The 25686-nt window shown below is 45.1% G+C and overlaps 3 protein-coding genes, 2 long non-coding RNA genes and 1 pseudogene across 5 annotated transcripts; 3 read left to right on the top strand and 3 right to left on the bottom strand.

The window, feature by feature from the left end:
- Positions 1–25686, top strand: part of LOC125206724 (uncharacterized) — an 87638-nt pseudogene that overhangs the window by 30420 nt on the left and 31532 nt on the right.
- Positions 1530–5999, top strand: LOC148923718 (uncharacterized). Its single transcript, XM_089060777.1, has 2 exons — positions 1530–3563; positions 5925–5999. The coding sequence occupies exons 1-2, from the start codon at positions 1530–1532 to the stop codon at positions 5997–5999; spliced, it is 2109 nt and encodes a 702-aa protein (XP_088916903.1).
- On the bottom strand, positions 6227–7573 carry LOC148923719 (uncharacterized). Its single transcript, XR_016132835.1, has 3 exons — positions 7474–7573; positions 6557–7378; positions 6227–6477 (listed from the first exon to the last, which is right to left on the bottom strand). It is a non-coding gene; the product is annotated as an uncharacterized LOC148923719 (long non-coding RNA).
- On the top strand, positions 11442–15911 carry LOC148923720 (uncharacterized). The gene is made up of 2 exons (XM_089060778.1): positions 11442–13510; positions 15782–15911. The coding sequence occupies exons 1-2, from the start codon at positions 11442–11444 to the stop codon at positions 15909–15911; spliced, it is 2199 nt and encodes a 732-aa protein (XP_088916904.1).
- Positions 16140–17814, bottom strand: LOC125223815 (uncharacterized). Its single transcript, XR_016132838.1, has 3 exons — positions 17388–17814; positions 16470–17292; positions 16140–16390 (listed from the first exon to the last, which is right to left on the bottom strand). It is a non-coding gene; the product is annotated as an uncharacterized LOC125223815 (long non-coding RNA).
- Positions 20244–22246, bottom strand: LOC125193514 (beta-amyrin 6-beta-monooxygenase-like). Its single transcript, XM_048091327.2, has 3 exons — positions 21316–22246; positions 20864–21051; positions 20244–20778 (listed from the first exon to the last, which is right to left on the bottom strand). Exons 1-3 carry the CDS (start codon positions 22238–22240, stop codon positions 20479–20481), a joined length of 1413 nt encoding a protein of 470 aa, XP_047947284.1. The 5' UTR covers positions 22241–22246; the 3' UTR covers positions 20244–20478.

Here is a 25686-nt window from a genome sequence, read left to right on the forward strand (position 1 = left end):
TTATCGATACGACGGCTAGTACTATATATTTCACTATGCATATTACTTCTATACCTTATTCTCTCTTTTCGCGTTCTTGAGAGCCATTCTTTCGTACAGATGGCACGACAGCGCTACACCCATCGTAGGCCGCTCCGAGCTGGCGCGGATTCTGAGGCAGTGGTTCGCTATTTCCGGTCCTACCGCCGCTGCCATGGGGATACGTTGGCGGAGTTCGTGGCACATTACGCAAAGTTATGGGACGAGGCCAACTGTCATGGGGTGAAGCCCTACGAGGGTATCATGAGGCTCGTCGGTTTGTTTCCTGAGGAGTGGCAGAGCTGGATGACGGCCACTGCCGAGTTGTACACGTCGTCCCCGCCTCCCACGTATGAGCCTATCGGGGATATGCCCGGTTTTCTGAGCGCGGTCTCAGCAGGGTGCTTCCACTTCGGTGATGAGCCCCCACCAGAGACGCAGGCGCCCGGAAGCGAGGGATTCCGCAGGATGCCACCCTTGGCCCTCATGCGGGGTGCAGGCAGAGTATTCGAGGAAGGGCAGTCGTCTCGAGCTCCCGCCCGCGAGAGGGGCCGAGTTGAGGTTACGCCCGACTCGAGTGATGAGACCGGGTCTATGGGGAGCAGCGCGGCGGATGAGGATGACGACAAGAACTCAGAGGAGGAGGGCGTAGACGACGATGAGGTTAGTGAGGAGGACTCCGAGGGAGAGGACACGGACGAGGAGCCCGAGGAGGTTTTGGAGTGGAGCGAGATGAGGGAGGATGGTCCCGCTAAGGAGGAGCCACAGATTGGCGGCCTCGCTGTCTTGGGGATGGGGTTCATTCCCCCACCACCGGCCGGACCACCACCAGAGATACCTCCACCTCCAGTGGAGCCCCACCCGGAGACACTACAGCTGTCCCACCACCCGATAGATTTGACCTCTTTCAGCGAGCTGTACCACCGCATATGGCGTATGCGCAGGGAGTTGGCCGCCGGGACCGACATTCCCTTTGCACCAGTGGCAGCCCCAGGGCCACCAGGGCCTGTGGCAGTGCCGGAGCACCCCGAGGAGCCAGTGCCTCCGATCGAGACATCCCATCAGGGGACTAGTCATGGCGACCGGATGTGGATCAGCAGCGACTCTGAGCAGGACTGATTGGGCAGGCCTCAGGCGTGTTTATTGTAGTAGCTTAGCATCATGTTTTCTCTTTCCATGTATCGAACCTTTTTAGGAGCTTCCTTATTTTCCTTATTGTCCTCACATGTATCAGATTTTAAGTCCTTGCTAGAGGCAATTTTTCCCTTAACTTATGACATGTGATGATTCTTGGCTATGTTATTCGATATTTGTTATTTTACTCCTTATGTTCAAAAGAATGGTGCATTTAATGAACCTAATGCTTGCGATCATGACATTCGACGAGTATAAATCCATGTTAACCTTGTTATCTTTAGAACAGAATGCCACCAAGGAGACGTGCCGGACGGCCAAGAAGGAATGACGAGGTGCCACAAAATGTACCACGAGGAAATGGAGCAGTAAGAGGGATGACCCCACCACCTCCTCCGCCGCCTCCACCTCCACAGGAGCGGCGAGTGGAAGAACTCTTCCTAAGACAGAACCCCCCGGTTTTCAATGGTTTAGGGGACCCAGTTGTGGCTGAAAACGGGATACGCGCCATGGAACGTATCTTCAACTTCCTGCACTGCAACGATCAGGAACGCTTGACTTGTGTGACCTTCCAACTGACAGGATCAGCTGATTTCTGGTGGGAGGCACGAAAGAAAATTTTGACCCCGGAACAACTGGCTCAGATGACTTGGGAGGAGTTCAAAACTGGAATGTATGACAAGTACATCCCGAAGAGTTACCGTAAGGCTATGGAAGTGGAATTCTATAATCTGAAACAAGGGCGGATGTCCGTTACTGAGTATGACCGAATGTTCTGTGACATGTCTCGCTATGCACCTGATCAAGTTGATACTGATGAGAGGATGGCTGAGAAGTTTTGTGCCGGTCTGAGGTACGAAATAAAGATGGCCTTGGCAAGCCTTGGAGGGTTGTCGTACCCCGAATCACTGAGTCGAGCCTTGGACATCGAGGCAGCCATGCCCAAAGAGAAGCCAACTGTACTTGTTGCCGCAGCACCACCTCAGCAACAGCAAAACTTCCGAGAGAAAAGGAGGTGGGATGGAGATCGTGCTCCAAATGAAATTAAGAGACCACAACTTGCTCTGAAGCCACCGCAGAATGGTGGAAGGCAAACTGCTCCAAATCAGATGATGGAGTACCGACCTAGAACCCCTCCCTGTGCTAAGTGCTCGAAGAATCATCATGGGGAGTGCAAGGCTGGGACTGATAGGTGCTTCTACTGTGGCAAGGGTGGACATTTCTCCAGGGAATGCCCGGATAGGAACGCTGGAGTCAGAGGGAGACAGAACTATCAAGGGCAGCGTCCACAACTACGGGCACTTCAAGCTGAACCGAAAGGAAAAGCGGCCCTACCCCAAGCTCCACAACACCAGCGGCAGTTACGGCAGAGGCTTCCCACTCAGGCCAGGGCTTTTGCACTGGGACAGAGGCAGCCTAAGACGGAGCCAGGGAACCAGGAGCAGGGCAATCTGGCAGGTATGGGAACTCTCCTCAACATACCTATTGCCATTTTGTTTGATACAGGTGCATCACACTCGTTCATATCAGCACCTTGTGTGGATACCTTAGAACTGCCTACTGATGAAGTAAAACATAAGATGAGGGTGTCCTCACCCGTAGGAGGCCTTATAGACATCACACGAACTTGCTCAAACGTAGAATTCACTATGGGAAACCTTAAGTTAGTGGCTCACAATTTGCATGTGATGTTGATGTGGAGCGTCGACATCATATTGGGAATGGATTGGTTAGCCGAAAACTACGCTACCATTCTTTGTAAGGAAAGACAGATCTCGCTGCAATACCCAGGAAAGGAACCCACAATCTTCCACGGAATCTCCATGAGGCGACGAAAGTCCATAATTTCTGCACTACAAGCAACCACTATGATAAGGAAAGGATACCCTGCATACCTCGTTTACCTGAATGGAGAGGAGAAAGAGGACCGTAAGATTGAAGATGTAGCAGTGGTACGAGAATTTCCAGATGTCTTCCCAGACGCACTACCTGGATTGCCGCCAGACAGGCAATTAGAATTCACAATTGATCTCGAACCAGAATCGGCCCCAGTATCGAAGGCACCATACAGAATGGCGCCTAAAGAGTTAGAAGAACTCAAAATACAGCTACAGGAATTATTAGACCTTGGTTTCATCCGACCTAGTGTGTCACCATGGGGCGCACCAGTGCTCTTCGTGAAGAAGAAGGACGGAACATTGAGAATGTGTATCGACTACCGAGAGTTGAACAAGCTGACACTCAAGAACAAGTACCCTCTACCGAGGATTGACGACCTGTTTGACCAACTTCGAGGGGCCGGTGTATTCTCAAAAATGGACTTGAGATCAGGCTATCACCAACTGAAGGTCCGACATGACGATGTACCCAAGACAGCATTCCGCACCAGATATGGCCATTACGAATTCACAGTAATGCCTTTCGGGCTCACAAATGCCCCGGCAGTGTTCATGGACTTAATGAACCGCGTGTTCCACCCATACTTGGATAAGTTCGTCCTAGTCTTTATAGATGATGTACTCATCTACTCGAAGAACGAGAAGGAACATGAGGAACATCTGAGAACCACCTTAGAGACGTTGAGAGCCGAAAAGCTCTATGCTAAGTTTAGCAAGTGTGAGTTCTGGCTCAACGAGGTGAATTTCCTCGGGCACATAGTAACGGCAGAAGGGATCCGAGTGGACCCTGCAAAAGTGGAAGCAGTACAACGTTGGCAGTCACCAACAACACCTAATGAGATTCGAAGTTTCTTAGGTTTGGCTGGTTATTATCGGAGGTTTATTGAAGGATTTTCAAAAATAGCTCGACCACTGACTCAACAGCTCAAGAAAGGAGCTAAGGTCAATTGGACGCCGAAGTGCGAAGCGAGCTTCCAACTATTAAAAGAAAAGTTGACCACCGCACCAGTCCTAGCCGTGCCAGCACCAGAAGCAGGCTATGTAGTGTACACCGATGCTTCAAAAGTCGGACTTGGATGCGTATTGATGCAGAATGGCAAGGTGATCGCATACGCGTCACGCCAACTCAGGCCACACGAGTTAAACTACCCCACTCATGATCTGGAATTAGCAGCAGTGGTACATGCCCTGAAGATTTGGAGACATCACCTCTACGGAGTTCGATGTGAGATCTTCACGGACCACAAGAGCCTTAAGTACTTTTTCGAGCAGAAGGATTTAAATATGCGACAACGTAGATGGCTCGAATTAGTCAAGGATTATGACTGTGGTATAAATTACCACCCAGGCAAGGCGAATGTAGTGGCAGATGCCTTGAGCAGGAAAACTACACCCCAAGTGTCCACCTTCCTTACACAAAGTGAGGAACTCATACGGGAATTCGCTAAGATGCGATTGGAGGTAGTGAGAGCACCAGAGACGGTGGAAAGTAGAATCGCCACTCTAGTGATTGAGCCAGACTTAAGAGCCAGAATTGTTGAGGCTCAGAGGAGTGATGAAGCATTAGAGAAAATTCGACTTAAAGTGAGGACGGGAAAAGAGGTGAGTTACCGCGAAGAAGCGGATAACGCCCTCACTTTTGAAGGGAGATTATGCGTGCCCAATGACGAGGCTCTCAGAAGTGAGATCATGAGCGAAGCGCATGAGACACCCTACACCGCCCACCCAGGAGGTACGAAAATGTGTCGAGATATGAAGAAGCATTTTTGGTGGGATGGCATGAAGAGGAGCATAGCGTCGTTTGTAGAAAGGTGCCTGGCATGTCAACAAGTGAAGGCTCTACATCAACGACCCTATGGGAAATTGCAACCCCTGGAAATTCCCGAGTGGAAATGGGAGCACATCGCAATGGATTTCGTGACAGGATTGCCAAAGTCACAACGAGGGAATACTGCTATTTGGGTGATTATAGATCGCCTCACCAAGAGCGCCCACTTTGTACCAGTTCGTATCACTTACGGATCGGACAAGTTAGCTCAGATCTATGTGCAAGAGATTATACGGTTACATGGAATACCGGTGACGATCACATCAGACAGGGATCCAAAATTTACTTCCAGATTTTGGATAAGCCTGCAGCAAGAGCTGGGCACTAGATTGAATTTCAGTACTGCATTCCATCCACAGACTGATGGGCAGTCTGAGAGGACAATCCAAACCTTAGAAGATATGTTGAGGGCCGTAGTGCTCGACCACGGAGGAAAATGGGAGCCAGTATTGCCACTTATAGAGTTTGCTTACAACAACAGTTATCAGGCAACCATAAACATGGCCCCATATGAAGCACTGTATGGGAGAAAATGTAGATCACCGCTTTACTGGGATGAGGTCGGTGAGAGAAAGACTCTTGGACCAGATTCAGTGGAGGAAATGATAGAGATCGTCCGCCAAATCCGTGAGAGAATCAAGGAAGCTCAAGACAGGCAGAAGTCTTACACGGATGCTCGCCGAACCGACCTGCAGTTCGAGGCGGGAGATAAAGTTTTTCTAAAAGTGTCTCCGTCTAAAGGGATTACAAGATTCGACGTCAAGGGCAAGCTAAGACCACGTTTCATCGGACCCTACAAAATTTTAGAAGAAGTGGGTCCTGTGGCGTACAGATTGACACTTCCACCGAGTTTCGGGAACGTGCACAATGTTTTTCACGTGTCTCAATTGAGGAAATATGTGTTCGACCCAAAACATATAATCCACCGAGAGGAGATGGTTTTGGAACCAGACTAACGCTATGAAGAGAAGCCATAGGCAATCTTGGATAGGAAGGTCAAGGAATTGAGGAATAAGTCTATTGTAACAGTGAAAGTTTTATGGAAGCATCACGGTTACGAGGAAGCTACGTGGGAATTGGAAGACAAGATGAGGGAAAAGTACCCAGAACTTTTCAAGTGACATAAGCAAATTTCGGGACGAAATTTTCGTTAAGGAGGGTAGAATGTAATACCCGCACCATTAGTTTGCTTTCGATATTTTAATATGGAACTAGATATGTAACGTTCTCTCTTTTCGTGAAGTTTTTTTTTGTGGAAACTCGAGCCTTGGATGAACTTAATCTTTTTAGTTACAAAGTAAAAGCTAAAGAAGTAAGTGGGCGAGTTAAAAATAGACTAAAGATACACTTCAGAAAAATAAAGTGTTTCGAATAGTATTTTCGTGTCCAATAAAATGAACAACTAATAAAGTAGATTACATGGATCAAAGTCCTCAATGAAAGAAAACAAGGAAAAGAAAATGTAAAACTTTGGGGTGCGCTTCGGGCCTCTTTCTCCAGGCCCAAATTAGGGCCCGTTCGAGCAGACCCGTCGGCCCAGGCCACGAACCCAGGCCCGCTCGCGGTGCAGTCAGGAAGTAGCCGAGACCTCACTCTCACCTACGAAATAAAAACAAGCCTTAATGACCATGAGACAAGAGCAATTAATAGAACACTTAGGAAGGGATAGAAAACAAACCCTTCTTTTTCCTTGAAGACCAAAAACTTGCCAAAAAAAGGGGGGATTCCAGCCTGCACACCCTTCATAATGCAGCCCTTGGCACCACATCCCCTGCCTCTCTACAAATCAAACAACCCCAATTAATAACTAGTACTAGGTACCCATAAAAATGCAAGTTTTGCAGCCATGAAGGAGAGACAAGGAGATCACTAAAAGTGAGATTTCTGCAGCATAGCTACAAATGGTACAGCAGCCATTTAAGGCTCAAGAGTACACCACAATCTGCCTATAAAACCCCCTCCACAACACATTCAACCTCCTTTCACCCACACTTCAAATTTTCAGCAAGATAGAGAGTAAAGAGTGGCACATAGCCGAGAGTAACAACAAAGACAGCCACTCCTTCGACTTCTCCAGAGGTAATGCACCTCCACCCCTTTTCTCTCCTTCAAATCAAGTTTCATGTCATCATATAGGAGCTCTATAACTTAGAAGCCTCAATCAACATAAGTAAGATCAGTAAACCCCCCCCAAACCTCCCTTTTCTTCCTTTTTGTTTTTTTTTCAAGCATGTGTATATATAATTGTTAGTAGAATCTGCCCAAGTAACACCAATAAATACACAACAAATTAACATCTCCTTCCACCACTAAGCCATCCTTAACAAAAAGACAAATGCTCCAAAAAACCACTGAATTCATGAAGTAACTGAAGTAAGTAGACACTCTAATGACTGAGCCAACTGGAGAACTTATCTGGAGGAGGTGAATCTGCCGGACTTCCGGCAGCAAGCTTCGGCTCTCCGTTGGACAACCCCACACTCCGAACCGCCACTACAACCTAGCAATTACAAGCTACAAGTTAAAAGCACCAACCTTTAAACAAAAAGAGGGAAAGATGATGAATAATTAAATACTGTAAATAAATTGCCCTACCTTATCTGACGGAATAACGGCGGCGGCGGCGACATACCCGAAAAGGGAAGAGTGCCGGTGGATTCCGCGGCAGTGGCGACCGAGGAAGGGAGGAAGGAGATCGGTCGGGCATGGCGGCGGTGCACCGCCGCGCTCGCTGCTACAGCGGTGGCATGAGCGGGGCGGAGAGAGAAAGACAGAGAGGAAGGCGGAGTCGCGGCGGCGACTGAGGAGCCCCGGTCGCAGAGAGGCGGCGATTTCCGCCGATGGAGAAAGAAAAAGAGATAGAAAGGAACAGAGAGGGGTGGAGCGGCGCCGAGCGTCACCACAGGCGACAGCCCTGCTCGCCGGACGGCCGCGAGGTGGCGGCGACGGATGAGGCGGCGACATAGCCGAGAGAGGAGAGGGAGGAGAGTTTAGGGTTTTTGTTGATTTGGGGGAAATGAGGGAGAAAGAGAGAGAGAGGCCGATGGATAGGGTAGGGAGTAATTGGGCCTCCCTTATTTTTATTTGGTTAGGCGTCTCTAGTAATAGATTGGGCCACCAATTAATTAAAGTATGGACTAAGAATTTATTTAAATCATGGGCCTTTATATGTTATGGATTAATTAATAGTCCGCTAATTATTTCCACGAAGATAAGTCTAATTTTTCCGGACCTTAGCTTAAGTGCTCGGATGATTAATTTTAAGAAATTATAATACGCTAACGATGAATAGACCTCGAGCCTAATTTTTAGTACTTAAATAAATGGCTTAGGAGGTAGCACCCTCTAGTAAAGCGAATAAATTTCTCAAATTTAATTAAATCTGCTGATTTAATTAATAATCAAGAATTCTAGAACTCTTCTAGAAATTTTAAAGGAAGAATAAAATGATCATCGCACTTAGGATGCATTCATGTCTAAGCTTAAGGGATACCTCAAAAATCTAATTAAGTATCTTTTATTTCCTAAAGGGACGTCTTCGAACGTCATCTAAGACCGAGTTAAGGAAATTCCGGAAGGAGCGTTAGCTTTTGAGGTGGGCATTTCTTTCAAAATGTGATTTCAGTATGAAAATGTGAATCTTTGCTCAAGTATATTGTCATGCCATGTTTTGTTTTATGATTACCTATCTGCTTGGCTATGCCAATTTAGTTAAATCGAATTCGGGTCCCAATAGGGCCGCAAACCCTACTCGGACTAGTGTACACATGAGGGGACCGTGAGCTAACAAAAGGGGTTGGCCGGTCCAGTGACCGTCGTGGAATGTGGCCACATTCCCGGTTCACACAAGGTTCAGATTCAGATATGGTATATCTATGTTACGTGATTGCGCAATCAAATCTTTACTAAAGGAAAAGTATTTTAGTGACTCGGGTCTTTTAAGTAAAACCCCGTGATCACTCAACTGTGGCATTGACAATTAAAATATAAAACTATTTTGGCAATGTGCCCACTGAGTATATCAAATACTCAGCCCTGCATGTTATTTTCAAATGTGCAGGTTGAACGTGGACGAGCAGGCGAAGGTGTTGGGACAAGCATATTAAATAAGTAGTTAGGTAGCCCAAAGTAGTATGTCTTCATACGTGCTATTTTGTCTTGGACTCTTCCGCTGCAAAACCTAGAATTATGTACTAGCAAGCTTTGAACCTAGTCTTGATACTCTGATCACGTTTTGATTATGTACCCATATGCCTTTGATACTTTTGGTTTGAGTGATTTCATCCTTTTTATGTTGTCCCTTGATGTTTGAGATTTGTTTAGTCACGAAATAGCTACGCTCACTAGCACTAGGGAGTTGTGGTCGTGACAGAGTGGTATCAGAGCAACTTCTTTCGCTTTGGACCCAAGAACCTTCTTTCAAGCCTTAGTCTAGAATGATAGTACTAGGATAGAATGTGACTTAAATGGAAAGTTAAAGGACCCAACACCTCGACTCGTCACGTTCAACCGCAGCAAAAGAGGTAAATACCTTTTGTTTCTTGAAAAAAAGTCTTTTTCAAAAAGGGGATAATAATGTTTTAAGTCATAGAAAAACTATGCAATCTCTTTGAAGAAAATGTGTCTTTCATGAAACATTGTGAGTGCTTTTGAACACTAAGTGTAATGTGCTATGCATGACCAGCTATGTGATCTTGGACTTATGGTGATAGTGTTGATAACTCACATCTGGGACTATGCATGCAAACCTAGAGCGCCTAAGGAGGTACATTAGGCTAGAGTATCTATGAACGAATAGTCGTGAATGACAACTCTTACACCGCTTCCAAGAGCGATGAAATCAACGGAAAGATGCAAGATAGGGCGAACCCCTAACTTGTCTTGAAAATAGAACTTTAAATGCGAACTACGGCGTACTGTATTACGACCTTTACGTTTAAAAAGGAGGAAGAACGTCCAAAATTATGAGGGCCCACGTGTCACTCAAAACGAATACTAATACGATCTACCCCTACCAGGGAAAACCCTAACGGTTTATCGATACGACGGCTAGTACTATATATTTCACTATGCATATTACTTCTATACCTTATTCTCTCTTTTCGCGTTCTTGAGAGCCATTCTTTCGTACAGATGGCACGACAGCGCTACACCCATCGTAGGCCGCTCCGAGCTGGCGCGGATTCTGAGGCAGTGGTTCGCTATTTCCGGTCCTACCGCCGCTGCCATGGGGATACGTTGGCGGAGTTCGTGGCACATTACGCAAAGTTATGGGACGAGGCCAACTGTCATGGGGTGAAGCCCTACGAGGGTATCATGAGGCTCGTCGGTTTGTTTCCTGAGGAGTGGCAGAGCTGGATGACGGCCACTGCCGAGTTGTACACGTCGTCCCCGCCTCCCACGTATGAGCCTATCGGGGATATGCCCGGTTTTCTGAGCGCGGTCTCAGCAGGGTGCTTCCACTTCGGTGATGAGCCCCCACCAGAGACGCAGGCGCCCGGAAGCGAGGGATTCCGCAGGATGCCACCCTTGGCCCTCATGCGGGGTGCAGGCAGAGTATTCGAGGAAGGGCAGTCGTCTCGAGCTCCCGCCCGCGAGAGGGGCCGAGTTGAGGTTACGCCCGACTCGAGTGATGAGACCGGGTCTATGGGGAGCAGCGCGGCGGATGAGGATGACGACAAGAACTCAGAGGAGGAGGGCGTAGACGACGATGAGGTTAGTGAGGAGGACTCCGAGGGAGAGGACACGGACGAGGAGCCCGAGGAGGTTTTGGAGTGGAGCGAGATGAGGGAGGATGGTCCCGCTAAGGAGGAGCCACAGATTGGCGGCCTCGCTGTCTTGGGGATGGGGTTCATTCCCCCACCACCGGCCGGACCACCACCAGAGATACCTCCACCTCCAGTGGAGCCCCACCCGGAGACACTACAGCTGTCCCACCACCCGATAGATTTGACCTCTTTCAGCGAGCTGTACCACCGCATATGGCGTATGCGCAGGGAGTTGGCCGCCGGGACCGACATTCCCTTTGCACCAGTGGCAGCCCCAGGGCCACCAGGGCCTGTGGCAGTGCCGGAGCACCCCGAGGAGCCAGTGCCTCCGATCGAGACATCCCATCAGGGGACTAGTCATGGCGACCGGATGTGGATCAGCAGCGACTCTGAGCAGGACTGATTGGGCAGGCCTCAGGCGTGTTTATTGTAGTAGCTTAGCATCATGTTTTCTCTTTCCATGTATCGAACCTTTTTAGGAGCTTCCTTATTTTCCTTATTGTCCTCACATGTATCAGATTTTAAGTCCTTGCTAGAGGCAATTTTTCCCTTAACTTATGACATGTGATGATTCTTGGCTATGTTATTCGATATTTGTTATTTTACTCCTTATGTTCAAAAGAATGGTGCATTTAATGAACCTAATGCTTGCGATCATGACATTCGACGAGTATAAATCCATGTTAACCTTGTTATCTTTAGAACAGAATGCCACCAAGGAGACGTGCCGGACGGCCAAGAAGGAATGACGAGGTGCCACAAAATGTACCACGAGGAAATGGAGCAGTAAGAGGGATGACCCCACCACCTCCTCCGCCGCCTCCACCTCCACAGGAGCGGCGAGTGGAAGAACTCTTCCTAAGACAGAACCCCCCGGTTTTCAATGGTTTAGGGGACCCAGTTGTGGCTGAAAACGGGATACGCGCCATGGAACGTATCTTCAACTTCCTGCACTGCAACGATCAGGAACGCTTGACTTGTGTGACCTTCCAACTGACAGGATCAGCTGATTTCTGGTGGGAGGCACGAAAGAAAATTTTGACCCCGGAACAACTGGCTCAGATGACTTGGGAGGAGTTCAAAACTGGAATGTATGACAAGTACATCCCGAAGAGTTACCGTAAGGCTATGGAAGTGGAATTCTATAATCTGAAACAAGGGCGGATGTCCGTTACTGAGTATGACCGAATGTTCTGTGACATGTCTCGCTATGCACCTGATCAAGTTGATACTGATGAGAGGATGGCTGAGAAGTTTTGTGCCGGTCTGAGGTACGAAATAAAGATGGCCTTGGCAAGCCTTGGAGGGTTGTCGTACCCCGAATCACTGAGTCGAGCCTTGGACATCGAGGCAGCCATGCCCAAAGAGAAGCCAACTGTACTTGTTGCCGCAGCACCACCTCAGCAACAGCAAAACTTCCGAGAGAAAAGGAGGTGGGATGGAGATCGTGCTCCAAATGAAATTAAGAGACCACAACTTGCTCTGAAGCCACCGCAGAATGGTGGAAGGCAAACTGCTCCAAATCAGATGATGGAGTACCGACCTAGAACCCCTCCCTGTGCTAAGTGCTCGAAGAATCATCATGGGGAGTGCAAGGCTGGGACTGATAGGTGCTTCTACTGTGGCAAGGGTGGACATTTCTCCAGGGAATGCCCGGATAGGAACGCTGGAGTCAGAGGGAGACAGAACTATCAAGGGCAGCGTCCACAACTACGGGCACTTCAAGCTGAACCGAAAGGAAAAGCGGCCCTACCCCAAGCTCCACAACACCAGCGGCAGTTACGGCAGAGGCTTCCCACTCAGGCCAGGGCTTTTGCACTGGGACAGAGGCAGCCTAAGACGGAGCCAGGGAACCAGGAGCAGGGCAATCTGGCAGGTATGGGAACTCTCCTCAACATACCTATTGCCATTTTGTTTGATACTGGTGCATCACACTCGTTCATATCAGCACCTTGTGTGGATACCTTAGAACTGCCTACTGATGAAGTAAAACATAAGATGAGGGTGTCCTCACCCGTAGGAGGCCTTATAGACATCACACGAACTTGCTCAAACGTAGAATTCACTATGGGAAACCTTAAGTTAGTGGCTCACAATTTGCATGTGATGTTGATGTGGAGCGTCGACATCATATTGGGAATGGATTGGTTAGCCGAAAACTACGCTACCATTCTTTGTAAGGAAAGACAGATCTCGCTGCAATACCCAGGAAAGGAACCCACAATCTTCCACGGAATCTCCATGAGGCGACGAAAGTCCATAATTTCTGCACTACAAGCAACCACTATGATAAGGAAAGGATACCCTGCATACCTCGTTTACCTGAATGGAGAGGAGAAAGAGGACCGTAAGATTGAAGATGTAGCAGTGGTACGAGAATTTCCAGATGTCTTCCCAGACGCACTACCTGGATTGCCGCCAGACAGGCAATTAGAATTCACAATTGATCTCGAACCAGGATCGGCCCCAGTATCGAAGGCACCATACAGAATGGCGCCTAAAGAGTTAGAAGAACTCAAAATACAGCTACAGGAATTATTAGACCTTGGTTTCATCCGACCTAGTGTGTCACCATGGGGCGCACCAGTGCTCTTCGTGAAGAAGAAGGACGGAACATTGAGAATGTGTATCGACTACCGAGAGTTGAACAAGCTGACACTCAAGAACAAGTACCCTCTACCGAGGATTGACGACCTGTTTGACCAACTTCGAGGGGCCGGTGTATTCTCAAAAATGGACTTGAGATCAGGCTATCACCAACTGAAGGTCCGACATGACGATGTACCCAAGACAGCATTCCGCACCAGATATGGCCATTACGAATTCACAGTAATGCCTTTCGGGCTCACAAATGCCCCGGCAGTGTTCATGGACTTAATGAACCGCGTGTTCCACCCATACTTGGATAAGTTCGTCCTAGTCTTTATAGATGATGTACTCATCTACTCGAAGAACGAGAAGGAACATGAGGAACATCTGAGAACCACCTTAGAGACGTTGAGAGCCGAAAAGCTCTATGCTAAGTTTAGCAAGTGTGAGTTCTGGCTCAACGAGGTGAATTTCCTCGGGCACATAGTAACGGCAGAAGGGATCCGAGTGGACCCTGCAAAAGTGGAAGCAGTACAACGTTGGCAGTCACCAACAACACCTAATGAGATTCGAAGTTTCTTAGGTTTGGCTGGTTATTATCGGAGGTTTATTGAAGGATTTTCAAAATTAGCTCGACCACTGACTCAACAGCTCAAGAAAGGAGCTAAGGTCAATTGGACGCCGAAGTGCGAAGCGAGCTTCCAACTATTAAAAGAAAAGTTGACCACCGCACCAGTCCTAGCCGTGCCAGCACCAGAAGCAGGCTATGTAGTGTACACCGATGCTTCAAAAGTCGGACTTGGATGCGTATTGATGCAGAATGGCAAGGTGATCGCATACGCGTCACGCCAACTCAGGCCACACGAGTTAAACTACCCCACTCATGATCTGGAATTAGCAGCAGTGGTACATGCCCTGAAGATTTGGAGACATCACCTCTACGGAGTTCGATGTGAGATCTTCACGGACCACAAGAGCCTTAAGTACTTTTTCGAGCAGAAGGATTTAAATATGCGACAACGTAGATGGCTCGAATTAGTCAAGGATTATGACTGTGGTATAAATTACCACCCAGGCAAGGCGAATGTAGTGGCAGATGCCTTGAGCAGGAAAACTACACCCCAAGTGTCCACCTTCCTTACACAAAGTGAGGAACTCATACGGGAATTCGCTAAGATGCGATTGGAGGTAGTGAGAGCACCAGAGACGGTGGAAAGTAGAATCGCCACTCTAGTGATTGAGCCAGACTTAAGAGCCAGAATTGTTGAGGCTCAGAGGAGTGATGAAGCATTAGAGAAAATTCGACTTAAAGTGAGGACGGGAAAAGAGGTGAGTTACCGCGAAGAAGCGGATAACGCCCTCACTTTTGAAGGGAGATTATGCGTGCCCAATGACGAGGCTCTCAGAAGTGAGATCATGAGCGAAGCGCATGAGACACCCTACAACGCCCACCCAGGAGGTACGAAAATGTATCGAGATATGAAGAAGCATTTTTGGTGGGATGGCATGAAGAGGAGCATAGCGTCGTTTGTAGAAAGGTGCCTGGCATGTCAACAAGTGAAGGCTCTAAATCAACGACCCTATGGGAAATTGCAACCCCTGGAAATTCCCGAGTGGAAATGGGAGCACATCGCAATGGATTTCGTGACAGGATTGCCAAAGTCACAACGAGGGAATACTGCTATTTGGGTGATTATAGATCGCCTCACCAAGAGCGCCCACTTTGTACCAGTTCGTATCACTTACGGATCGGACAAGTTAGCTCAGATCTATGTGCAAGAGATCATACGGTTACATGGAATACCGGTGACGATCACATCAGACAGGGATCCAAAATTTACTTCCAGATTTTGGATAAGCCTGCAACAAGAGCTGGGCACTAGATTGAATTTCAGTACTGCATTCCATCCACAGACTGATGGGCAGTCTGAGAGGACAATCCAAACCTTAGAAGATATGTTGAGGGCCGTAGTGCTCGACCACGGAGGAAAATGGGAGCCAGTATTGCCACTTATAGAGTTTGCTTACAACAACAATTATCAGGCAACCATAAACATGGCCCCATATGAAGCACTGTATGGGAGAAAATGTAGATCACCGCTTTACTGGGATGAGGTCGGTGAGAGAAAGACTCTTGGACCAGATTCAGTGGAGGAAATGATAGAGATCGTCCGCCAAATCCGTGAGAGAATCAAGGAAGCTCAAGACAGGCAGAAGTCTTACACGGATGCTCGCCGAACCGACCTGCAGTTCGAGGCGGGAGATAAAGTTTTTCTAAAAGTGTCTCCGTCTAAAGGGATTACAAGATTCGACGTCAAGGGCAAGCTAAGACCACGTTTCATCGGACCCTACAAAATTTTAGAAGAAGTGGGTCCTGTGGCGTACAGATTGGCACTTCCACCGAGTTTCGGGAACGTGCACAATGTTTTTCACGTGTCTCAATTGAGGAAATATGTGTTCGACCCAAAACATATAATCCATCGAGAGGAGATGGTTTTGGAACCAGACTTAAGCTATGAAGAGAAGCCATAGGCAATCTTGGATAGGAAGGTCAAGGAATTGAGGAATAAGTCTATTGTAACAGTGAAAGTTTTATGGAAGCATCACGGTTACGAGGAAGCTACGTGGGAATTGGAAGACAAGATGAGGGAAAAGTACCCAGAACTTTTCAAGTGACATAAGCAAATTTCGGGACGAAATTTTCGTTAAGGAGGGTAGAATGTAATACTCGCACCATTAGTTTGCTTTCGATATTTTAATATGGAACTAGATATGTAACGTTCTCTCTTTTCGTGAAGTTTTTTTTTTGTGGAAACTCGAGCCTTGGATGAACTTAATCTTTTTAGTTACAAAGTAAAAGCTAAAGAAGTAAGTGGGCGAGTTAAAAACAGACTAAAGATACACTTCAGAAAAATAAAGTGTTTCGAATAGTATTTTCGTGTCCAATAAAATGAACAACTAATAAAGTAGATTACATGGATCAAAGTCCTCAATGAAAGAAAACAAGGAAAAGAAAATGTAAAACTTTGGGGTGCGCTTCGGGCCTCTTTCTCCAGGCCCAAATTAGGGCCCGTTCGAGCAGACCCGTCGGCCCAGGCCATGAACCCAGGCCCGCTCGCGGTGCAGTCAGGAAGTAGCCGAGACCTCACTCTCACCTGCGAAATAAAAACAAGCCTTAATGACCATGAGACAAGAGCAATTAATAGAACACTTAGGAAGGGATAGAAAACAAACCCTTCTTTTTCCTTGAAGACCAAAAACTTGCCAAAAAAAAGGGGGGATTCCAGCCTGCACACCCTTCATAATGCAGCCCTTGGCACCACATCCCCTGCCTCTCTACAAATCAAACAACCCCAATTAATAACTAGTACTAGGTACCCATAAAAATGCAAGTTTTGCAGCCATGAAGGAGAGACAAGGAGATCACTAAAAGTGAGATTTCTGCAGCATAGCAACAAATGGTACAGCAGCCATTTAAGGCTCAAGAGTACACCACAATCTGCCTATAAAACCCCCTCCACAACACATTCAACCTCCTTTCACCCACACTTCAAATTTTCAGCAAGATAGAGAGTAAAGAGTGGCACATAGCCGAGAGTAACAACAAAGACAGCCACTCCTTCGACTTCTCCAGAGGTAATGCACCTCCACCCCTTTTCTCTCCTTCAAATCAAGTTTCATGTCATCATATAGGAGCTCTATAACTTAGAAGCCTCAATCAACATAAGTAAGATCAGTAAACCCCCCCCAAACCTCCCTTTTCTTCCTTTTTGTTTTTTTTTCAAGCATGTGTATATATAATTGTTAGTAGAATCTGCCCAAGTAACACCAATAAATACACAACAAATTAACATCTCCTTCCACCACTAAGCCATCCTTAACAAAAAGACAAATGCTCCAAAAAACCACTGAATTCATGAAGTAACTGAAGTAAGTAGACACTCTAATGACTGAGCCAACTGGAGAACTTATCTGGAGGAGGTGAATCTGCCGGACTTCCGGCAGCAAGCTTCGGCTCTCCGTTGGACAACCCCACACTCCGAACCGCCACTACAACCTAGCAATTACAAGCTACAAGTTAAAAGCACCAACCTTTAAACAAAAAGAGGGAAAGATGATGAATACTTAAATACTGTAAATAAATTGCCCTACCTTATCTGACGGAATAACGGCGGCGGCGGCGACATACCCGAAAAGGGAAGAGTGCCGGTGGATTCCGCGGCAGTGGCGACCGAGCAAGGGAGGAAGGAGATCGGTCGGGCATGGCGGCGGTGCGCCGCCGCGCTCGCTGCTACAGCGGTGGCATGAGCGGGGCGGAGAGAGAAAGACAGAGAGGAAGGCGGAGTCGCGGCGGCGACTGAGGAGCCCCGGTGGCAGAGAGGCGGCGATTTCCGCCGATGGAGAAAGAAAAAGAGATAGAAAGGAACAGAGAGGGGTGGAGCGGCGCCGAGCGTCACCACAGGCGACAGCCCTGCTCGCCGGACGGCCGCGAGGTGGCGGCGACGGATGAGGCGGCGACATAGCCGAGAGAGGAGAGGGAGGAGAGTTTAGGGTTTTTGTTGATTTGGGGGAAATGAGGGAGAAAGAGAGAGAGAGGCCGATGGATAGGGTAGGGAGTAATTGGGCCTCCCTTATTTTTATTTGGTTGGGCCTCTCTAGTAATAGATTGGGCCACCAATTAATTAAAGTATGGACTAAGAATTTATTTAAATCATGGGCCTTTATATGTTATGGATTAATTAATAGTCCGCTAATTATTTCCACGAAGACAAGTCTAATTTTTCCGGACCTTAGCTTAAGTGCTCGGATGATTAATTTTAAGAAATTATAATACGCTAACGATGGATAGACCTCGAGCCTAATTTTTAGTACTTAAATAAATGGCTTAGGAGGTAGCACCCTCTAGTAAAGCGAATAAATTTCTCAAATTTAATTAAATCTGCTGATTTATTTAATAATCAAGAATTCTAGAACTCTTCTAGAAATTTTAAAGGAAGAATAAAATGATCATCGCACTTAGGATGCATTCATGTCTAAGCTTAAGGGATACCTCAAAAATCTAATTAAGTATCTTTTATTTCCTAAAGGGACGTCTTCGAACGTCATCTAAGACCGAGTTAAGGAAATTCCGGAAGGAGCGTTAGCTTTTGAGGTGGGCATTTCTTTCAAAATGTGATTTCAGTATGAAAATGTGAATCTTTGCTCAAGTATATTGTCATGCCATGTTTTTTTTTATGATTACCTATCTGCTTGGCTATGCCAATTTAGTTAAATCGAATTCGGGTCCCAGTAGGGCCGCAAACCCTACTCGGACTAGTGTACACATGAGGGGACCGTGAGCTAACAAAAGGGGTTGGCCGGTCCAGTGACCGTCGTGGAATGTGGCCACATTCCCGGTTCACACAAGGTTCAGATATGGTATATCTATGTTACGTGATTGCGCAATCAAATCTTTACTAAAGGAAAAGTATTTTAGTGACTCGGGTCTTTTAAGTAAAACCCCGTGATCACTCAACTGTGGCATTGACAATTAAAAGATAAAACTATTTTGGCAATGTGCTCACTGAGTATATCAAATACTCAGCCCTGCATGTTATTTTCAAATGTGCAGGTTGAACGTGGACGAGCAGGCGAAGGTGTTGGGACAAGCATATTAAATAAGTAGTTAGGTAGCCCAAAGTAGTATGTCTTCATACGTGCTATTTTGTCTTAGACTCTTCCGCTGCAAAACCTAGAATTATGTACTAGCAAGCTTTGAACCTAGTCTTGATACTCTGATCACGTTTTGATTATGTACCCATATGCCTTTGATATTTTTGGTTTGAGTGATTTCATCCTTTTTATGTTGTCCCTTGATGTTTGAGATTTGTTTAGTCACGAAATAGCTACGCTCACTAGCACTAGGGAGTTGTGGTCGTGACATATTTCCTCCTGTCTCCATTAAATGTCACGATCCACTAACTTATTTTACTCACAATTATGATAAACTTAATTTATAAAAGCATGACTCACACTGCATTAACTTTTTCTACTCACCTTCCTTCACAAAATCAAACAATTTTTTAAACCTCAAACCGATAAAATATGAGATATTTAATGGGGACCTGAGGAAGTATAATTGTTTAACATGGTGTATTTTTTTAATGCAGTATATTTCTAGCTGGATAGTACATGCCAAGTATATTTTTAATGCCAAACTGTAGTAATATAATACTCCCTCCGTCCAACAATAGGTGTCCCGTTTTTCCGTTTTGGGACGTCCGGAATAGAAGTCCCGGTTCTACTTACCATATTTGGACAATTTAATTACCCTCCCCCTTCTCACTAATTTACACAATTGCCATAAAAAAACACCCCCCACCCTCCGTCTAATTTCACTCTCACTCTCTCAACCCCCTCTTTCTCTCTCACTGTCGGTCTCACTCTCTCGCCCTCTTCTTCCTACGCGAAACCCTAATTCACCGCCGCCTCCATTGCTCCTTCTCACCCACCGCCTCCTTCTCTCTCCGTCGCCACCATCGCCTCCACCGCTGCTTCTCGCTCCGTCGCCACCACCGCCTCCTTCTCGCTTGTTGTCCCCACCGCCTCCTTCACCCGCCGCCGCCTCACACTCTCTTCCTCTTCTTCCTGCCCTTTGATTCATTAATCTTCCGTTGTGAAATTAATTGTTGCATTGAGTGTAATTGTTAGTGGCTGTTAATTTTGCAAAATTTTCTCTTGAGAAATCTGTTCTTATGGCCTCTCTACGGGTTTTACTTTTTTATTTGAATTCTGTAACGTTTTGATTCAATCTTGTCTTTCAAAATTGATTCCCAGCGGATTTGAATTGGAGTGTGGATTTCTTGTGAATTTGATTAGAAATGGGTTTTGTTCTCGGTTTTTTCTCCCTATTATGCCTGCAATTTAGTTGAATTCTTTGATTCAGCGATGCAATTGTAATTAAAGTAATACAAAAAAAATAAGAATACTACAATCAGAAAATTGTGGTATAAAAGCTGAATATATAAATTAAATAAGTTGGTTCCAAATTCAACTATCACACAACTATTATTATATGCAAATAGTTTCTTAAAACCCGTGCCCATTAGAAATGGGACTTCTATTGCTGGACGGAGGAAGTATAACTTTAATATAACAAATAATGCAATGTATCAAACTACATTTTGATGTAAGTTGTACTAGTGTATAAGATTCTTTGCACAAGTCTAAACATTAGGTTTGTGTTTTACTTTCCAAAAAAGACCTACTGTTGATGAGGATGAAGACGAAGTGGAAGGCCGTGAACCGGTGTAGGTGTAGCATAGTAAACAATCTTCTCATCAGGAATGGTCTTCTCCAGTTTGAACCTTGTCACCACATTATGAATCATAACCAACAATTCAAGCCTGGCATACTCTTTCCCTGCGCACATTTTTGGTCCTCCTCCAAATGGAACGAATGTAAAAGGCGCTGGCCCACTCCCCTCAAACCGTGATGGATCAAACCTCTCCGGCTCTGGGAAGTATTCAGGATTCTTGTGGGTTGAGTACACCGTCCAGAACGTCTGCAAATTTATGATTTTTCTAATACTGAATTTTGAGTATATATACAAACAAATTAAAGAAGAAAAATATAAAATATGTAGATACCTTCCATCCTTTAGGAATGGTGAAACCTGCATAGGTGAATTCAGTTGCGGCTTCCCTGAATGCTCCGGCTGCAGGAGGCGTAACCCTGAGGGATTCACGGACGACGTTCCATGAGTACTTCATCTTCTCGATATCATCCCATGTCAGCAGCTCACTAGGGCCTTTCGTCTCTGCTATAGCCATTTGCTCTGTTTCATTTGAAACAGATACTAACATTTTGGTCCATCTACAAAAATTAGTCTATCAACTACTCCCTAAGTCCACCATTAATTATTCCATTTTTCCTTTTTCGTCCTGTCTGCCAACGAAAGTAGGGCCCACATTAATCTAGTAACTTTTCCTACCTATTTTACTTTATGAAGTTAAGCAATTTCTTAAAACCTATGTCGATCAGATATGGACATTTAATCATGGACAGAGGTAGAGGGAGTATTTTACAAAGTAAACATTACCTTTGAAGACCTCATTGTAAATATGGGGAAATTGAGCAAGATGATCCATGACACTAGTAACCGCATAGCTTGTTGTATCATAGCTAGCCACCAGCATACCAACTACACGGTTACAAATCTCCTTCTCACTCAGAAACTCCCCATCTCCATTCCTCTCCATCAACATCTTCGACAGAATGTCCCGTGCCTCGCCCTCGTCCCTCGCCTTCTTACGCTTCCCGACCATCCTCATCAGCTCCTCCCTCAAAGCCTCGCCCGCTCGAATCGCGCGTCTGTAGGCCGTCCCGGGCAGATCCACGGGCACCGAAAAAAGCCCCTTCATCGCCACGGCAAACGGCTCCGAGAGCTTCCTCACACGCTCGGGGTCGGCCTCGCACAGGAATATCCGGCACGCTAGCTCGAAGGTGTACTTCTTCGACGCCGGGAGAACCGTCACGACGGAGTTAGGCTTCCAGTCACGCGCCATGTGCTCACGCGCCAGCGCGTCCATCTCGGGCACGTATTTCTTGAGGGTTTCCGGCGAGAAGATGTCGCGGTGGAGGATGCGCGTGAAGGCGGAATGCCCGTCCGCGTTGCTCTTGGCTGTCTCGGCGAACGTCAGCACTTTCATCAAGGATTGAGGCAGCCACGAGGTTACGAGTTTGTTCTCGTTCGAGAAGAGGAACTTGTTGCCTTTTGCGCCGCAGAAAGTTGCCATTTTCTCTCCGAGCAACGAGGTTTGGAAAATCTCCGGGGAGTGTTTCGACATTCTTTCTGCGACGAATTTCTCTGGGCTGGGGGAGAACCTGAGGTTCTCCCCTAGAACCGGCCAGCCCTGGGAGCCGGGAGGGAGTTTTTTTCGATCATCGGAGGCGTTTCTCCAGATGATCGAGAAAAGAAGAAGGAAAAGAGGGAGAAAATATGCTAAAATTGCCCAAATCTCCATGTTTGTTTTCAAGAAAGTACAGCTATCATGGTATATTTTTAAATGTTGCAAATTTCCAGCCAGCCAGCTGGGATTCATATTATTGAATAATTAGTTAATACATTTAAAAACTTTAGTAGGTCAAACTAATGAATTACTCATTTAATAGAAAATATGGTTGTTTATGTGAGAGAGATTCCTCCTATGATAGCACGCCGCAGTTGAATCCTACCACCGACACAAGTGCCTGAGATTTTTGAACTGTTACTCCTTCCATCCGCGAGCAGTGGTACTTAGGCATGCTTATTCGGCCGGTTCCGGTTAGAATGCCTGAGATTTAAACTATTACTCCTTCCATCCGCGAATAGTGGTACTTAGATGCTTATTCGGCATGTTCCGGTTCTAACCGGACCGATTAATCGGTTTTAAATTTTCATAAATCCTATAATCGGAACCGGAACTGGAACCGATTTGTTCTGGTTCGGAATCGCAGAACCGGTCGATTCCGGTTCCGAACCTGAACCGATGTGTAATTTTAATCCGAATTTATTTATAATTTTAAATAGTTCAATACTAAAAAAATAATAATCCAATATCTAGAAATATAACAAATAATACATAAAAATTCAAAATAAATACACAAAAAATACAAACCGACAATACAATAATATTCATATATGGATAACAGTGATGCCAAGTGTAGTAGGTCACACTAGTTTATGTTAGCAATTTTCTAATACAAAAATAGGAGTTCTAAACTTAGCAATTTTTAAAAAAAAAATTAGTTTTAAAATTGAATTTCATTTTCCTTTTTTTGGCTAACCAAATATTCATTGGAATTTCCAATACTAATTGATCTTGTTGTGACTTTTTGATTTATAACAGAACAGTTAATAAATTATTAACAAACAAGTTAAAATCGTATGTTAAATGAATTGTTACATAAGTTTGTTATAAATTTAAATTTCTATCATATGAAATGATATTGTATTTGTATAAGTTCTTTTGAAAATTAAAAACAAACTTATGACGTCCTACTCTTTGCAGTTAGTTCATAAAAAATGGATTAGTTTAAATCTGAAAATCACTCAATGTTTCAAATTATTTTACTTTAATTCAAAATTAATTCAACTAAACTAGATTTATTAGTATATTAAATTATAAAAAAATAAAATTGAATTACAATCCGGTTCCCGGTTAGGACCGGTCGGTTCCGGTTCCGAACCGGACGAACCGAGAACCTGAGAACTGTTGAAGCACCCCTAGTGTACTGAAATGTGGGGTCTTTTTACCATTTATGGTAATTATGAACTATGACTCTTATTTGCGAACGGACCAAAATGGAAATACAGAACTCCTATTCGCGGACGGAGGGAGTAACTCATATTAGTGCAATCGGTAACAATTGTTGCGTGAACACGTGCCAATCGTGTTTTTTATATCGTACAACTTGTGGTTCTTCTTAGTGTTACATCTTGATTGATTGGAAATATAATCACACGGGAATTTTCAGCTTTTGAACCACTAGAGAAATAATTTTATACTCTCTTTTTTAGCATGAAATCAGCTTATGATATAAGTTCGCAAAATCTCATCAGTCATTCATTGCATAAACCAAAACCAAAAGATATAACATGAGCCACTAATTCAATGTTGACATAAGTTAAGAAATAAAATCAAACACTAGTGCTCTACTCCTAAGGCAAAACAAAGCTTCCTCTATACTCAATAATCTCGAGCACATCTGTAACAGCCCGCCCTCCTAGGGTACAATAAATACGGCGGCTGCTACCCAAACAGACTCCAAAGAAGTAAACATAGGCTTGACCAAAAGAATCGAAAGAATTATCAGAGTATTTAAAACCATAACTTCCTAAAAGTTTAAAGAAAAGAGAGGTATCATAAATGACGATCAAAATATCTTAAGAGTACGACGAAATATCCAAGGCGAAATCACAAGGAAAAGGCTAAGGCCTCAAACCGAAGGCAAGATGCAAAGGTTTCAAAACAAATTCCAAAGTGTATCGAAATTCAGCGGAAAACGACCAAGAGAAAGAATAGATATGTATGAAGACACAACTATACTTGAAGTTCATAACCACCATTCTTAATTAATTAACAAGCTCAACACCCACCACCACTCGCCATCGTTCAAACTGCACATAAGGAAAACACATGCAGGGCTGAGTATTTTGAAATACTCAGTGAGCTCATTGCCAAAAAGTTTTATAAGTTATGCCACCCTTACCAAGTGAACTCGAGTTTTAAGCAGTTATAAAAGAAATATCACAAGTATCACAAAATATATATTTTCATAGACTGGCCAGTCAAAATAATCCCCCATTTTCTCATCAGAATAACAATCACAATATTCCATGGTGCGACGAAAGTGTGGCCACACTTTTCGCCCACGAGACCGGCCGACTAGCAAGGACGGCTCCCGATCCCATCGTGTACACAGCCTGGTAGGGCTTGCGGCCCATACTCAGACCCGAATTCGTATAAGCATATCCAACATCACATTAAAACAAACATAGGCATGGCATAACAGTTAAACCACCCTTATAACACCAAACAACATTTTGATAAAATAAAAGAGAGTTTTTAGAGTAAAGCCCACCTCGACTGCTTAGTTTTCAAGTAGTTTCGCTTTTCCGTTATCCGGCTTCGTGATGCACTTTTTATTTGCACTATAAATACCTGCAAGTATACAGAGTAGGTATAGTATAGCAAAAGGTTAGTACCGGGTATCGAACACGGGGAAGATGTACACAAAGTATCTATCTTCTACTAGAACTCAATTACTATCTGGAGAAGCAAGAATTATTGGAAACTTTTTGAAAACAGTAAATATTAAAAACAGTAAACAACTAAAAACAAGCAAATCACGGAGAGAAAAGTATAGAGATAAGGGGAATTCCAGGGATGTGCGTTCACTTTTATGGTTATACAAATTCCAAACTACAATACCCTAGCACAGTTAATACTTTGAAAGGACGAGTCACCTAGCTTATGCTCATGCGATATAAACGTTGATTACTAACATTAGGGTTGTCAATCCTAACACGTAACTCCAAAAAGCTCCTAAGACCCTTGAAAAGTCCTCACTCTCAATTAACAGGGCCGTTTTAAAGGAAGCTAACTGTAGTGTCTACTAAGTGGATCTAACTCGCTAGAACTCTGTCACAGTTATGAAGCAAGTTGTATTGAATCATACATAATTGTGTCACTCAATTATGAAGCATCAAGATTAACTTAGGGAAGAAACAAAGTAAAAACAAAACGGATATTAAATAGAAAACGGAATTGTATAACCAAAGTTGCTACTAACACATCCCTAGAATCCTATGAGTTTAGTTACACATGACTGAATAAACTAAAAACATAGATTGAAGGGAAAGCAATTTGAACATAAAACTAAAGCAAATAAAACCCGTAGGTTGAATCCTTGTCGTTCTTGATGTTCT

Source organism: Salvia hispanica, chromosome 6, assembly GCF_029641045.1.
Source record: "Salvia hispanica isolate PSC_SH4W2 chromosome 6, Shi_PSC_v1, whole genome shotgun sequence".
Classification (NCBI taxonomy): Eukaryota; Viridiplantae; Streptophyta; class Magnoliopsida; order Lamiales; family Lamiaceae; genus Salvia; species Salvia hispanica.